This window comes from Dermacentor silvarum, chromosome 9 (genome assembly GCF_013339745.2).
Source record: "Dermacentor silvarum isolate Dsil-2018 chromosome 9, BIME_Dsil_1.4, whole genome shotgun sequence".
NCBI lineage: Eukaryota > Metazoa > Arthropoda > Arachnida > Ixodida > Ixodidae > Dermacentor > Dermacentor silvarum.
In genome coordinates, this window is record NC_051162.1 from 103597942 (window position 1) to 103614338 (window position 16397).

The 16397-nt window shown below is 45.6% G+C and overlaps 1 protein-coding gene across 1 annotated transcript in view; it reads right to left on the bottom strand.

Annotated features, from left to right (window-relative positions):
- LOC125940022 (venom metalloproteinase 1-like) overlaps window positions 1–6557 on the bottom strand; it is a 34142-nt gene extending 27585 nt beyond the window's left edge. The window contains exon 1 of the mRNA XM_049655679.1: window positions 6426–6557. Within this exon, the coding sequence (XP_049511636.1) occupies window positions 6426–6480 (55 nt within the window). The 5' untranslated portion in view covers window positions 6481–6557. The remainder of the gene's footprint in view (window positions 1–6425) is intronic.
- Window positions 6558–16397: the final 9840 nt, after the last annotated feature.

The following is a 16397-nucleotide window of genomic DNA, read 5'->3' on the forward strand; positions in this document are numbered from 1 at the left end:
GTGCCCAAGAAAAAAGTCACAGGCCTACGCGGCACACGCAGCACAGTCACAGCACAGATAAATAGTAGCTACCATTTCGGCACCACGCTTCAACAGGGTATTCACGGCAAAGTCTCTTCGCCTCGTTTTGACAAAACGATCTGAACTGTCCGCACGGCGTCTACAGCGAGCTGCGACTTGTAATGCTCTCTGCACAGCAGTCTGCTGAGCCCGATGATGCATGGTTGTAGCCTGCGCATGTAGATCTACGCTTCAAGGCATCCGGGATCGGTTTGATTGCGCGCCTTCTCTGAATCGCATCTCGTCGTTTGCGCCTGCGCGCCGGCCTAGGGCGCGTTTATAGGGCATTTTCACGCTACCTGATAGCAAGCGCTGGCGTGACTCAGGCGTAATTTTACTCCCGCGCAGCGGTCCCTGGTTCGATCCTGGCGGGAACCGGGTACTTTTTTTGGCAGTTTCTGGCAAAAGCGGTTATGGTCACCGCACACAGTCGGTGGAGGCGGACACCATCGCGAACCGAAACCGCTATTGGAATGAACACATAACAGCTTACGCTGTAAATAATGTCACCTCCCTTCCACTCCGTGAAGATGGTCAACAGCGAAGCTGTGTTAGTTACACCGAATGTTACGTTTGCATGTGTTGCACGTCATGCAAATGCGTAAACAGAGATCTACAACACGAACTTATATTGAAACGTTGCGAGGCGAGAAGAGGCAGCGACTTCCGACGCTACCCGATGAGTATCCAGTTCTCTGGTCGAAACCTGCCAAGCCGCCGCCAGAGGCATCGGCTGCAGTCACGGACACCGCGTGCGTTCGGTGCGAACGCTGGGAAACGCGGACGACGTCGGCAGCAGTTATCCGAAAGGGTGCGCCGCACGGAAACTTCTTTTTATGCCCATCTCCTCTCTTCCTGACGCCCAGAGCGGCCTCTCATTGGTCGCCTCCTCCCCCAGCGCAACTCTCCTCTTCTGCTGGTCACGTAACCTGCCCTCCGCCGGCGCGGCTCTCATGTTGCTTTCATCCTCTCCTGGTCACGTGACCTGCGTGACACAGGAGGATGGACGGACGGACGGATGGCGAAGCCTCGACCTACAACAGCTTCGCTGTTAAAATGAAAACAAAAAACTTGGAGGACGCTTAAGCTTCGCCTTCAACAGTAGAACATGATAGCATTCAAAGATGCCTGACTGCTTCTCACGCTTTCCGGCCTCTGCAGCTTCATCATCATCAGCCTATTCATGTCCACTGCAGGATGAAGGCCTCTACCTGTGATCTCCACTTACCCCTGTCTTGCGCTAGATGATCCCCACTAGCACCTGCAAATTTCCAAACTTCATCACCCCACCTATTTTTCGGCCCTCCTCGACTGCGCTTCCCTTCTCTTGGTATCGATTCTGTGACTTTAATGGTCCACCGGTTATCCATCCTAAGCATTACATGGCCTGCCCAGCTCCATTTCTTCCGCTTAATGTCAACTCGAATATCGGCTATCCCCGTTTGTTCTCTGATCCACACGGCTCTCTTCCTGTCTCTTAACGTTAGGCCTAACATTTTCCGTTACATCGCTCTTTGTGCGGTCCTTAGCTTAGAAGCTCGAGAACAAGTTAAGGACAAGTCAAGTTAAGAACTGCAGCTTATGTAACCGTAACGTTTACCTGCAGACGCTGGTCTGGTTCTTCTTTTTAACACGAAAGTGTTTTATCTCGGGACTAAACGACTGATTTCCGGCAACGGGTGTAACGGATGTGATAGTCGCCATCTAGGAGCGGGGAAGCGAAGCACTGCCTTGTGACACCAACGAGCGCCAAAAGGGAGCGTTTCGGTAGTTACAGCACAGTGGAGGGTCCAATGCGATGTAATAGAATAAACAACCAAGTATAGCCTCGTGCATAGTTTCATACAATAATTATACAATAAATAATCATACAATAAAAACATTATTGTTGTCCGACGGCACTATTCGAAAGCAGAAACTCTGGAAGAATGAATTAATAAAACATTCATCGAAAATTATATGTTGTATTATAGTTATTGCTGGTGAGGGTCGGGCGGGTCCCTATTCTGGGACTTCGTTGGACAGGGCTGCCACCCACACCCGCTCCACGAGGCTCCGCTGGTCCCCGAGTGCCGGGCTCGACAAATACTCCTCCCACCCTTCCCACGTCGGCTGCGTAATTTGCGCTATGCTGCTGTTCGTTTGGGAGGACCAAACCACCTGGTACACCTAAGCCCGGCCACCACAGAATTTACATGTAGCGAAAATGTTCGGGATCTATTTTGGCCAGCACGTCTGAGCTGCCGTACGACATAATTTGGAGCCTGCGCAGACGGGTCTCTTCTGCTTTAGTAAGTCCCTTAGCGGGATGAGGTAGCGTTCGTCTACGCAGGCGATATAGTTGCAATACTTCTTCATATTGCGGTTATCGGTGTTGGTAACTGAATACCGCTGACTGAGGGGTCGGTAGATAGGGCCTGGGGAAGGAAGGCTTGGGCCGAGTTGTGTGCCATCTCATTTCCGGCTACCCCTTGGTGACCCAGCACCCAGATGAGCTGCTTTCTCGTGGCTCGTGTTCGTGCCTGCCATAGGATGGCGTGAGAGATGTGAAATTCGTCCTCTCATGTGGTTCCTAAGAGAAGCCCGATGTTTCCATTACGCCACGAATAGCGAGCCTACATGCCATGCTCCCTAGCCACGGACGAACGCCTCGACATGCGAAATAAAACGCCGTTATCAATTTATCGCGGGCAAGCCAGTGCATTGAGGCGCTTGGCGCGTTTCTGTTTGGCCGCCTCGACAAGCGCAATCGTTGTAATTAGTAGCGATTGTGCGTGTTTACAGCGTCTTTTGCGCTTCGAAAAGTGTAGATTGCTCTGAAATTTACGGCAATGAAGGCATATAAAGCGCACAAAACAAAGCCACAAGAACGCCTAAATCCACAAGCCCGAAGATCAGACAAATCGATTTATTGTGTGGCCTCGTGTAGGCAGTTAGCATCGGATTATAGCCTGTGGCGCCTCGTCGCCTACGGATTGCGGCTTCAACGTGCATCAGCAGCGCATCGCCTACGGCTTCAGCTTGCGATGGCACCACCTAAGACACCTAAAGCGTTGAAAGCCAACGATGGTGCCGGGCGAATCTCGCTTTGCTCCGGCGAGAGACACGCCAGAGTGAAGCACGAATGCCTACGCGTGTTCGCGGCACATGATGCTAACTGTGCCACCGGCATTCCTGCCGCTGTGTGCCGTAGCAGCTTGACTGGCTGCCATAGACACTAGGAGCCGGACCAGAATGCTCGCACCTTCGCCGATGCCACTCGCCAGCAGGACGGCGCTTGCCAACAGGACGCCGTGCGCCAACAAACCTGCGACATGGTCTGCGGCCCGCAAATCGTGTGGCTTTCGCTGCAACGGACCGTGAGTTCACGAACGAACGTGCAACAGCTTCTGTGAAGAAGACACGTTCCACTTTCCTGCTCTACCGATTCCTATGAAAGAGGGATCAACCGTACTTTTTTTTCGCTGCCCTGCATGGCTGGATCCACTGCTGTACGGATGCACGGCAGCCGAGCGCCATCTGGATGGTGTTGCAAGGAAAAGAGTGGGGCGCGCCGCTCCCACTAAGACAGACCTCAAACGGCAGCTTGAAAACGGGTTTGTGTTTGAGTTGCCGCGTAACGGAACTATGTTTTCTCGTATATTGAAATTAGAGAGAGAGAGAGAGAGGTTTATTTGAAGAAAGGCAGAGAGGTCGGCTTGAGCGTTAGTTTGCTCTGGCCTGCTACTATACACTGGGGAAAGGGGGGAGGGGATAAAAAGAGCGATGAATGATTATGATAAGGATTAAGAAGTGCGTATATACATGTCCATCACGTTGAGGCCATACTAGAGCCATGCATTGAGTCCAGTGGCTATATATTGAAATTAAAATCTGACGGTATCCTGTCTGTGGGTTGTGTACAAGTTGTACTTTACGAATTTTCTTACACATTTTACTTTGAGAAATGTAATTATCAAAGTAACGCCTATGTGCCACGTGGAGGGCCTGCATGGCTCGGGATAATTTTTCTTTAACTGATGCCGACGCCGGACGCCGACACGGGATTTTCTGCGGCATGGGGCCCTTAAAGTTACTGTGCAAAAATATGAAAAAAAATTGAGGGAACCATCGAAACTTGACTCGGAAGACGCGACTGTTCGAATACGCAATGTTGCGTCTCCGGGAAATTAATTTCAAGTGGACGCGTCTTGCAAGCTCACCGGCTACAATTCGTAAATTACAATATGTATCGTGAAGTAATTAAGAAGTTCATTAGTCAACTTTTGTTAATTAGTTGAATGTGTGTTTCGATTTCGCGTGTTACTAATGTCCGCCTCTTCGAATAATCCAGCTCAACGATACCAATTATGCTACCTGCCACAGGCGATTAAAAAATTTCGTAAAACTTAAAAATTAACATCATCTATATAAGTCTGGTTTTTAAGGCGCGAAACCACGATTTGGTTGAGGCACGCCGTAGTGGGGGTCTCTGGATTAGTTTTGACCGCCAGGGAATTTTTAACGTGCGCGCAATGGACTCGATACAGGAGTTTTTGCATTTCACCCCCATCGAAAGCGGCCACCGCGGCCGGGATTTGATCCCAAGACCCAGTGCTTAGCAACGCAACACCATAGCCGCTAAGCCACCGCGGCGTGTCCTTACTTTTGATAGCGTAAAACTCCTTGGTTTATTGCGTAATATTGTGTAACATCTGCAAAGGGAATTCCAAATGCAAAATCATGTGACTGTTTACTAGCCTCGTTTGCCCGAGGGTACAAGTAGTATTAATTTTATGTAAACTTGCCTTTTGTGAGGCAGCAAAAATGTTGCCAAACTTTTAGAAAATCTTTTGGCCAAATCTGTTCTTGTTTCAACATTATACATCAAAGCTCATCGCACATTTCATTTTCACACCAATATCAAAAAAGATGGCTGACTAATGGAGTAGCACACGAGGAATAAGAATTATAAACTGGGATAAGGTGCCTCAGAAAGGCTGGCCCATGTTTCGATAGGAGGACCTATCTTCGCCTTTGACGAAGATAGGTCCTCCTATCGAAACGTTGGCCAGCCTTTCTGAGGCACCTTATCCCTGTTTATAATCCTTATTCCTCATTTTCACACCAATGCTTCTCTACAAAACTTCATTTATCCAGCGTGTATAAGATCGAATATGCTGAGGCAGCTGCTACCCACAAGGTGAATAAAACACCGTCGAAGTGCACCTAGTTATGAAACCTGTAAACTTAGCCCGATGTCACAGATTCGTTAGTATGAAAAAGCGTTTCCTGTATTCTAGCTTGTCGAACCTCATGCTACTTCTATTTGGCCTCCAACGCAGTTGTTTTGGTACACATCGGCCACTGGAACAATGTAGGAAAAGTACCAAATCTACTAAAGGAGATACGTTCGTACAAATAAACTGCTTATTATCACTTTCTTTTAGATAACGGGATGGAAGATCCTGTAATTGAGGACATTGCGCTGTAAGTACAGATATCAAATTAAAAGTGTGGCCTTCTAGTACCTATGACTCTGTATGTCTGTACTAGGGGGGGGGGGGGGGGGCAGGTGTTTTGCAATTCTTCTTACATGCTATGAAGAATAAAGCAGGTGCTTGGGCCAAGTGATTGAAAAACAGACGAAGTATATAGTTACTACGACTCTCAATAAATGTTTCCATCCGGCGACAAGTTTTGCACAATTGCTGTTAGTAGTCGCGTTAGAACTTAATCTTACGTCGGACAAGGATAAAAACTATTACACCTTATTTCATCTTACTACCTTTGCCTTCTCATGTGGAATCTATATACCTTTTTCTTTCAGGTTATCGCCATCTGTTTGCTATGGTTCGCCATTCATACGCACGCTGCATATTGAAATTGACTAAAACCAATCACTGAGTAAAATTATCCCCACTATAGCATAAATACATCTTTAGATTACATTAGAGGTGCTCATGTGTATTTTTTTTTCATGTTGCGACGTGATTAGAAAAGCGTGCAGTATCCATTACTGGAATCTTTGGTTTATCATTATAATCGTGCTACACTGTTCATAAGCTCTACTTTTACAAAATACCGTATGTGCATGTGTGACGAAAAGCACGAGCCTTAACATCACGTGTCAATCGTACCAATAACGGGAGGGCGCTTACTGCTAATTTATATACCACAGCATAAGACATGTTCGCAGAAAATACAGTATACCGTCCGCTTCTTCATAATTTTACGTTTTACATTTGTTCTGTTAAGTGTTTTTTCTTCTTCGAACCGCGAATAGGAAGAACACGATAACTTTGGAAAGAACAATTTAGGTGCTATGCATAAAATTTGCTTTGGAGAAAATTAAGAGCAAGCAGAGAAATTTAGGCTATAGTTACCGACGATAAAGTAGGAGAGGGAAAAAATACTATGGAGGAGGTAGGCCTTTTTCATCCTGGGGTACGGCGACCTTGCGTTTGTTCTTTGGCGTAGCACTCACAAATTCAAAGCTGCGGCAACAGACAGCTTCATGCAGCAAAGCACCACAGAGTGCTGACACACTTGACCTATTAACACGTGTCGCATATTCTTTAATTGCTTATTGTAAGAATGGTAGCGCATATTTAGGGCTGTTGGGTAAGTCTCGTATGTGCACGGAACCATATTTGACACAACGCAGTGACATCAGATAATTGGAGGTGCTGCATAAATTACTTTGATAGACAGCAACGCACAGCCGTTAGTTGAGATAATTTCAAAGCGCCCACGTGCCGAAATACAAAAGTGACGGTGCAGCTGCCTCGCGCTTGCTTCACCGCATGATTCACAATTAACGGATTTGAGGACGTATATATGTCTAGTGATTCTAAAGCCATGATGTTTAAATTGGATATGAAATAACTATTTCGTTCCTCCTGTCGTTATATGTGCAACGTCTACACAACAGCCCATACTCTTCGAGGCTTCTGCATCATGACCATTATGTTAGATTGCAGCTTGTGTTTTACGTGTCCAGTTGCGTAACCGCAGTCTTCACTGTGTGTTAACCGATACAGTTCATTGTCGTATATTTTGGTAGGTCATCGAAGATTTGCAACAAAATCTAGTGTCTGTTTTGAAGAGAAAATCTACGCATGAGTTCCACAATTACCATTTAATGTCCGCTTCAAACGGAGGCAGAGCATGTTGACATTTGATTCCCATTTGGAAACTGCATTTGACATTCTGTTCTTCACATATGTTGACGCTTCCAGCACGATTTGGATGACGAGCGCACATTTCCTCGTGGTAATGACCGGCGTCATAGCATCTGACGGTCACACATTTTCTTGTTTTCTTTCATTTCTGATGAAATGAAATAGAAGATAATTATTCTGAAATTGGAATGACCTTTCTCAATAATTCCACAGTCCTTCATATTGCTAACGCATCTTCCCATACAAGATTCAATTACCGACAAGTCAAAAATTCGTCACTATTTTAATGTCTTTTAATAATTGGGACGGGTTTAAGACCTTCGCTACTACAGAGCTCAGCATTCAACTGAAACCGTAGCTGAGTATAAAAGAACATTACACTAGAAAGCAACTTAAATAGAAAACAAAGCACTCTTCATACTAAACTTTACACAAGTTACAAATGTATACATGTCGCATTTATTGGAGTCACTACAAGGCCTATAATAAGCATGAGTAAAGAAAGCCCTTATATTTCGCCCGCGTTGAGAAATATGTTCAACAATGTGGAATGCACGCCTGCACCAGTAATTAATCTGGTATACAACCGTATTCCAACGCTATCAAACTGCAATGCAAGGAAGAATAGAAGGTAGGGTTCTGATTGGTGTATTTTTGTAATAAGTCATTATTATATATTATTATTATGCACAGTTTTATTTCTGGCCGTAAGGACTAGGAGAAAATAAATATTATTCTTTAGAGACTTATGTCGGAAAGCGCAACGTGGGACGCCCCGTCAAACATGATAGTACTTGACGCATAGTGGTCGTCTGCAGCACTGCGCAGCATTGGAGTGCAATGATGGCATGTTGATTATGCAGGGGGTTCAATTAACCTAAATGGCAATGTCCATTTCTTTCATTAGCACCAATAAACTCAGCTCAGAAAAACAAGACACCTCCAGAGATGTGGACATCGCGGATGATTGTGATAAAAAGTGGTTGATCTCGACCAACGAGATTACACTTTTCGACCGACCACATTGTTCGCTGCTATCGTTGAGGTTTTACTGTTGCTTGCCTTTCTAGGCCGAAGCTCGAATATCGTTATCTTCACCTTGGGAGTAAGTCTTTGGTGTGCCCTTTATCTACAAGGTGTACATTCCTTGGCAGCTTTTCCGCTATTCTCGCTGTGCAAAGCATGCCAAGCAAATAAGATGACACTGACAAACGAAAGGCCTCAGAAGGGCACTTGACCATAAATGGATGATGGTGCAAGAGCTCCACGAGGGCCGGCGGGTAGGTCAACGTTGGTACTCGGACAGACCATGGATTTGGGGCCGTTGTAGTCCAAAGCGTATCGGGAAGGCGATCGCATACAAGATCGGCTGGATGCAATCAAGAAAAACCAATTATATACATCGGCAACGCTCCCGGTTCGTGGAGACCTCGGTAAACCCTCAGCCCACGGCCGAACGCATATTTCAGCTTTGGTAAAGTGTACTGCATAATCACATTTTGTATACACTTATACTTGCGAAAATGCGAATGGGCTGCGTGCTTTAGGGCATAACTTCAGACGAGGGTTCATCTTCAGGCACAAATACGCGGCGGCGATGTGTTTTCAGTTCCTTACGTACAAGTGGCCCAGCAGTCAGTGGCCTGTACTAATAGCATGTTGACATATATGCACGCATGTGCAACATGTTCAAGTGACGCAGAACGCAAGGCAACACGGTGTTGGGCATAAGGAACAACGCACTGGCAGCCGCCAGCCGTCTGAAATTACTGACGTGATGAGGAGCGTCACCAGTGGCGTTGCAGGTGCAGCATCTGCATGGCGCCCGAGATGATACCGATGTGCAAAAGAAAAAAATTGCCCTCCTGGCAGCGCTTTCGCACACCCAGTCATTCTTTTAACAAGAAAGATGGCTTAGCCTGCGTTTGCGTTCGCTAGCCAGGAGGAGGAGGAGGAATAAAATTTATTTGTGTAGCAGATTTGTGAGACCTAGGCCTCTCTACGTAGACGACGGCCTCTTCGGCCTGCTGTATTGACTTAAGTTGGTCTTTTGGTGCAGAGCTGAGCAGCGCGGCCTCCCACTGCTCTCTGGTCTTGTGCGTTTTATTCTGTGTGGGTGTCCCAAGACAATCGCAAACCAATATGTTGTAAGTCCGCCCTTCCTTGACAGAATCTGCAAGTATCGGTGTAAAGTTCTGGATAGTAACGGTGGTAGGCCACCGGGTTCGGATATGTTTCTGTTTGCAATAAGCGCCATGCTGTCGCTTGCCGTCTACTTAGCGAGGAGTGTGCCGGAGGGAACGGGCCCTGCCCTGTTTATAGTGTTTGGTTATCTCGGTAAAGGTGGTCATCCGGTCTCTCTCCGTTCCCAGTATTTGCGTGTCACCTGCTCGGTCCGTCAGTTCTCGAGCCAGGTTGTGCGCTATTTCGTTCCCGGGAAGGGAGGAGTGTGCGGGTGCGTAATGCGTAATGCGGAGGAGTGTGCGGGTAAGGAAACGTAATGTAAACATCTCGATCTTCACGATAGTTGGCTAAAATTCTTAGCGCTTCCGGCGAGATTCTTCCTTTGGCATAGTTCTTGACAGCGGTCTTGCAGTCACTCACAATGATGTTGGCCTCTGTGGAGGCTATTGCCAGTGCTAAGGCAGCCTCCTCCGCCACCTCAGCCTTTCCTGTTTTTACAGTGCCACTAACTCTGGAGTCACCCTGTAGACTGGTAGCAACTATCGACATACTCTGTCTGTTTGTGTACTCCGCCGCGTCCACATAGACCACGTCCCTAGCACTACTGAATCTTTTGTGGAGAGCTCTCGCTCTTGCGATTCTTCTATCTTCGTAAAACTCCAAGGTGCATGTTTCTGGGGATTGGGAGTATTGAGAGATGTCCCTTATTTTCCTTGGGATGTCTCCCCGCCGTCCGTGCTGTGCTTTGCAGGATACTCCGATGTCGTCTAAGATGTGTCTACCCGTCAAACTCTGCGTAAGTCTTTCATACTGCACCACTCTGTGGGCCTCAATAAGTTCGTCTAACATGTTGTGCACGCCGAGTGCTAGCAACCTGTCGTTTGACGTATTTGCTGGAAGTCCCAAGCCTTGCTTATACGCCTTTCTAATGATGCATTCAATCTTGGCTTTCTCCGCAGCGTAGAGCTTAAGGTAAGGGACCACATATACAATACGGCTGATTACGAATGTTTCTATTAATCGAATAGGATTGTGCTCTTTGATGCCATAGTTCCTGTTGGATATCCGCTTTATTAGTCTAATTGTTTGGTGAACACTATTATCCAGTAGTCTAATGGTTTCTCCATTATGACCGTTTTCGCATATACGTAGTCCCAGTATTCTTAGGCTCTCCACTATCGGTATCCTGGTGCCTTCTACTGTGACCACAATGTCCGGCCTTTCCTTAATTATTTTCGACCTCTGCATGTGGGTCTATAAAGCAGAAGTTCTGTGCTAAACTATTTTCCCAGATAACTTGCCTTTCCTCTAAATCGAAGACTACTGCTACGTTAGAGGCCGTAGCCCACGTATGGTGGCGCTGCTCGAAGTTGACGGGCAATTTTTTCGCGTTATCTGAGATGAAAATATAAAACATCATTGTTTTTTTAGTAGAGCACATCATTTCGACTCATAGGTAATATTACCCAGTCAGCATTCGATATTTCAGTTAATTCTTTAGTCTGACCTGTCCAGGTTTAAGCTTTGCTTAAGGGCGAAATGGCGCGCCTGTCTTTTGGAGAGTGCTCATCGCCTGCTTTCCGCTTGTAAGATCTCCTGAGAGAGTCATGATCAACTTGTCGAAGCACAGGTACCAAGTGTGTGCTACATCTGCGCCAACCAGCCGAACGTATCGTGAAACAGCAACATTCAGCATGTACAAACGACTGAGAGAACAGACTACGCTTCGCAGGCTCTACCGACACTAGCGTCGGTTGGGTTTTCTCATCGACACCTAGGTCACACGGGCGCATCAGGGCTCCGACGCAGGCTGCATTGCTAACCATTTCGAAATTGGTAACATCTATAAATATCGGTTACCTTCAGAAATTCTCAGCGATTTAGCTGTGTCTCCCTTATTCAAAGAAAAGAAGCTATGCGAGCTGGTAGAAACCAAGAGTGGTGCCAGACTAATATGGACTATTTTGCATGCGAATATAAATCGCCAATAAAGTTTATCCGTCAATATGGTTCACGCGCCAATATGCCTATTCTCTTCCCCAGGTTGACAACGCATTCGATACATCACAAGGCACCGAGTACTTATTCAGCATCTATCTTGGTTCGGGCTGTTGACACTGAAAAGAGGAGGACCGATGATGGCCTGTTGAAATTTACCATGTTGCCTTTTTTGCTTTGTAACCCCCAGCTACATTTGAACCGGCAACACTGCTTCCTTCTCAGCAATGAGAAAATGTACTTGCGACTTGTACGCTCAGTGTTGTTTTTCTTCACCAGATTTTCTTATAGTTTAAAGAGGGTAGGTGAAATGCTTACTTCTCTCGTGAACGCTGGCCTTTTGTCGAACAAAACGACATGCTGATCTGCAACAGGACCATATAGGTGTTCGATGGTTTCCGAGCCAACGGAACAAATTTTGCAGCTGCCTTGGTTTTTGTTGTTGTTGTATTTGAGGGTCTTTCGTCCATGGATTCGCTACAATTGCTGTACCACTTCACAAACGTTGGCGTGTAGTACAATGTTACTCGGATATTCGCATTCAGACAACACGTTTTAGACCGTAAACGTCAGCCTTACATCCATCATGGTCCTCCATCATTTTGAAGAGAGTGGGCCCGTCATCCTGCCCAAGCCAGCATGGCCACCAGTAAGCAAGTCGTCGCCCCCGCCAGCCGAACTCCCTCCACGGTAGCCTGCTATTGTGTAGATCTGTACAGAAATTCGGTCCATACTTGTACGGTGGTGATTTTTTTTTCGGAGCGCGATGATCTAAAGTGAGTTCTCGTCACTGAAACATTTGATGGGGTGTCTCAGCCGTTCGATACTCTGTCTCCAAGAATATGCCTTTACAATGAATTAAAACTTTCCCTCGGTCGAGCGGCGGCTCATTCAGATGGCCCACCCTTCGAGCCAAAGGATATCCCACCAACAGGCTGACAGATCTCGCTGTGCACCATCAATTCGTCTTGTACTGCCGTACGCTTATTGACTACCTGAGTAGTTTCACGAACCCCTCAAACAAATATATGCTGCGGCAATTGATGAAATGCAAGACACAGAACGGTGCATGCTACCATTTCACTTATCACCACACCAGCCGCGAATGAATTCTCGTGGCTCCAACATCTTCATCATCAATGCGCATTGTTTTAAATTATTTCCGTTATTCTGGGCAGAGCCTTGTGAAGACCCTAAGAAAATGCGCGTAATACGAAAATGCGAAATATTTTTTTGTTGTTTTCAAAACGAAAATAGGGTGTGTGGCAGAGCTGTTTAGATATCTTCATATTGTTCGTTATAAATAGTTGAGGGCACTATTTACTCCTTATAATTCCTTTTCTTGTGTATAACCCTATTAGCGAGTCGAGTGCATGACCATTAAACAGTATTCATTGCTGCATTTTATTCCATCTCGAGCAGCGATATGGAATGAATGCGTTGTGCTTCGCAATTTTTAAAGGAAATAACGCGAAGAAACGCGGACGAGTTAAAGTGCTGCGTCGTAATTCATTTAAGACTGCAGAACTAAGCTGGTTGAACCTGTACATGGCTGGCTCAAAATAATCATTTCCATGTGTTTTCGTAAGTAGAGACAGTAAAAGAGAGGTATCGCAGGCAACATTACAAAAAAGGATACCCTCTAGTCTACTGTTAAGTCAACTTTTAGTATCATCTGCGAATGACTAGAACTAGATAGTTCATCACTCACAATCATTAAGTCAAGTATAAAAGGTCCTGTATCAGTAACAATATTTTTACACTCAACAGTAGAATCAGATGGTGCATCCACCTTACTGTTGTGGAGTTAGTGGCCAGAGTAAGTATTGACAGGCAAAATTAAAATAATAATCATTTAGAGCATACGAAGTTCTGTCACTGAATTCGCAACATAATTTGGTAAGCTTAGAATGGCCGAATATATACCAGTATTGGCCAGTGATGTTCACCTAAGAATGCCTTGCTGTAGATTGATGTTAGATGATATAAGCTTTTAAAGATTTCCTGGAATAATGTTCACAAGCGTGGTCATCGGCAATTTTATACCCCAAATACATGCAGTGTGTATATGTACCACGCATATATTGATCTTGACAAGGACCCTACCAGCAAAGTACAGAAATCCTTGCAAATGTTACTCACGGATGGGTTTTCTTCCGTCCCTCCGAGGCACAAGCACCTGTATACTACAGACTCCTTTAACAAAATGGCTCTTATCCTGCTACTATAGGCTACTGAAAATACACAAAGCCAGCTGTACCAGTGCGGCAAATCGTGGATTACCGACGGTCTCTGCTTCTTGCGCCATGCTCTATCATCACTTGTGGCCTGCGGCCGAACACAATGTGCGTGAGTCGGGTGAATTAATCGAAAAAGTGCTGACTTGAAAGTCAAGTCAGTTCACCCTGCTTGCCGCAAACGTTCTGTCGCCGCATCGCTCATGCAACGTTCGGAACATACCTGCAGCTCTCCTAAAAACATTGAAAAAGATTTTCTAAGTGATTCGTCTTGAACTTTCACGTAACGAATATCACGCTTCCTTTGTGACTTCACGTGCAGCGTCTCCTATCCCGCCCACCTGGAAATTCCTCCGTCACGCTTCTTCCTCGTAAACGCGCTGCGATACGATATGCTCCTGGTACTAGCCAGGCCCTATACAGCCCGCGTACTTCCTTCTTTTGATGAGCACGTTGCACTTGTGCCCGCGAAAAAAAATTATAAACGTGCTTGTAAATGTCAAAGACAAGCTTCCGAAAGAAAAGTATCCCGGCGTTGTTTATAATATTCCTTGTGCACACTGCAGTCACGTGTACATCGGCGAGATCGGCAATTTTCGTAGGCGTATCGAGAAAAACTGTTGTGATGTTAAAAACAAGAAGTACTTACTAACGCTCTTGCCGAGCATTCTGTGCCACAAGGACATGATGTTGACTGGGGTAGGAATTACGCTGCGCATGGACAAAAGCAGCCGCGGTCCCCCAGTTTCCTCAACCGTGCCATCAGTAAGACGTACGCTGCTTCCGGGTTTGTCGTCCGTGGCTTCGCTATGAATTCTGCACTATTCTCGTCCAGTATTCTCGTATTCTCGTGCAGTATTCTCGTCCGTGGCTTCGCTATAATTTCTGCAACATGCACTTCACAAACTCTCGGACTCTAGTGCAGCGTTTGTGTGGTTTTCGCAATACGGTGCTACCTTTCAGATCCTAAGGCCATAGCCTGAATGTTTTCTGTGGTGGGTACTAAGTCTATGCACGCGATGGGCTGATAGCTACATGAGCGCTGTGTACTCGCAGCTTAGTTGGCACTGAAACTAGAGGCAGCACGAAAGGCAATTAGCTCGCTGATGCTGCCGCTCTTCTTCACGCTAGCGTTCTGATAGTGAGTGTCCGCGGTCATCTAGTGAGATATGTTGATGTTTGCCTCTGCGTGCGTGACACCATGCTTGGTGGTATAGTTATAGTAAGCGATTGTTTACCAGTTTGTACGGTCGATAAAACGTACTAACGGTACTTCATACCGCTGTCTCCTAGGGCGCTATCTTGTACGCGTTCCAAAATGGAAAATGGTCCGTTCCATTTTGGAACGCGTACAAGATCGCGCCCCTATTCTGCTATCGCTATGGATGCTTCGTCTTTAGGGCAAAAGTACAAAATTTTTAGGGGTTCACAATTGATCAGTTACAAGAAGTAAAAGGGTAGAGGCACTGCAAGTGAAATTTAAACATCAAGTGATGCATTCGATTCTAATTATACGTTATTTTCAGTGCCACTTTCGTGGGAGAATGAATTAGATCGGCGCTCACAATGCTTTGAAATTTGAAGTGCCTTGTGTCAGCAATAATATTTCTGCGCCTTTACTTTTTTTGTATATATTATTAGCAGATCATGCGTCCACAACATTTCCATGCTGGTAATGCTCACTGAAATATATTGACGGAGAGTATAAGTTGTACCACTGACATGAGGCACGAAATATGTGTGCTGCCTGAACAAAGTGTTTCAAAATCATGATTTTAATTTGTAGTTTTGTGTTCCGTAACCAAAGATAAATGTATGTGATTCCAGACGAAGACAATTCTCCGAGGAGTCCCTTGTTCTAGCAAGGAGTACATATAAAGCCACACGGTAGATCCCTCTGTGGGTTGTACTGCATGCTTACAACTTGTTGGGGGTTTCGTTTTGTAGCTTTTCGTTTGTTTGTTTCGCAGCAAATCCATATTAAATTTTATTTCTACATTTTACACATGTACACAATTCAAGTACGGATTTGATCGAAGAGAGTGATGGGGCGTATCAACGTTATTTTTAGCACGGTTGCTGCTACGATTTGATTTGCTACCATCGATTCTTAATTTTATTTTGAGCGATGATTTACATTCCCCAGACAGGACTCTAGTCTGCCGTTAGCACTCGTATTTTGGCAGATAAATATTTTTCTTTAAATAATATTCCCGCATTCACAGGATGCAAACAATGTAAATGAGTTATCAGTGTTGGAGGCATAAGGGCACAACTCCTGTTTGCAAGAGCACACGAAAAATGTCAGCTTCAAAAATACCACGGACGACATGAATATTTTATTTTCAAATAAACACGCCGCAGATTACAAAATAGATTGCTCCGAAGTTCAACGCCGAGTTTAAACTTCCAATACGCATTCTCCTTGTTTGCATACCTGGAAAGAGAAAACGTTGTCATGTCACCGGGCTATTAACATTGTTTCCATATAAAAATACACATACTTTGAGACAATGACACTAAATAATTATTCTAAAATTTCGGCGGCAAATAAAGCAGCACAACATATTGCCACTGTCAAAATGAGTTATGATGTATCAGGCGTGTACTGCTGTATGACTTCTCTTTCCCCTTTCCATAAGAACACTGGGTGCCCTCTAGCGCCGCCGCCACGAAGCCTGTGCGTGGCCTCCGAAATGCAGGGCGCGTCGGTGGTGCGAACTCTGAGATACGCGACATGCAGCAACTTGGCTTT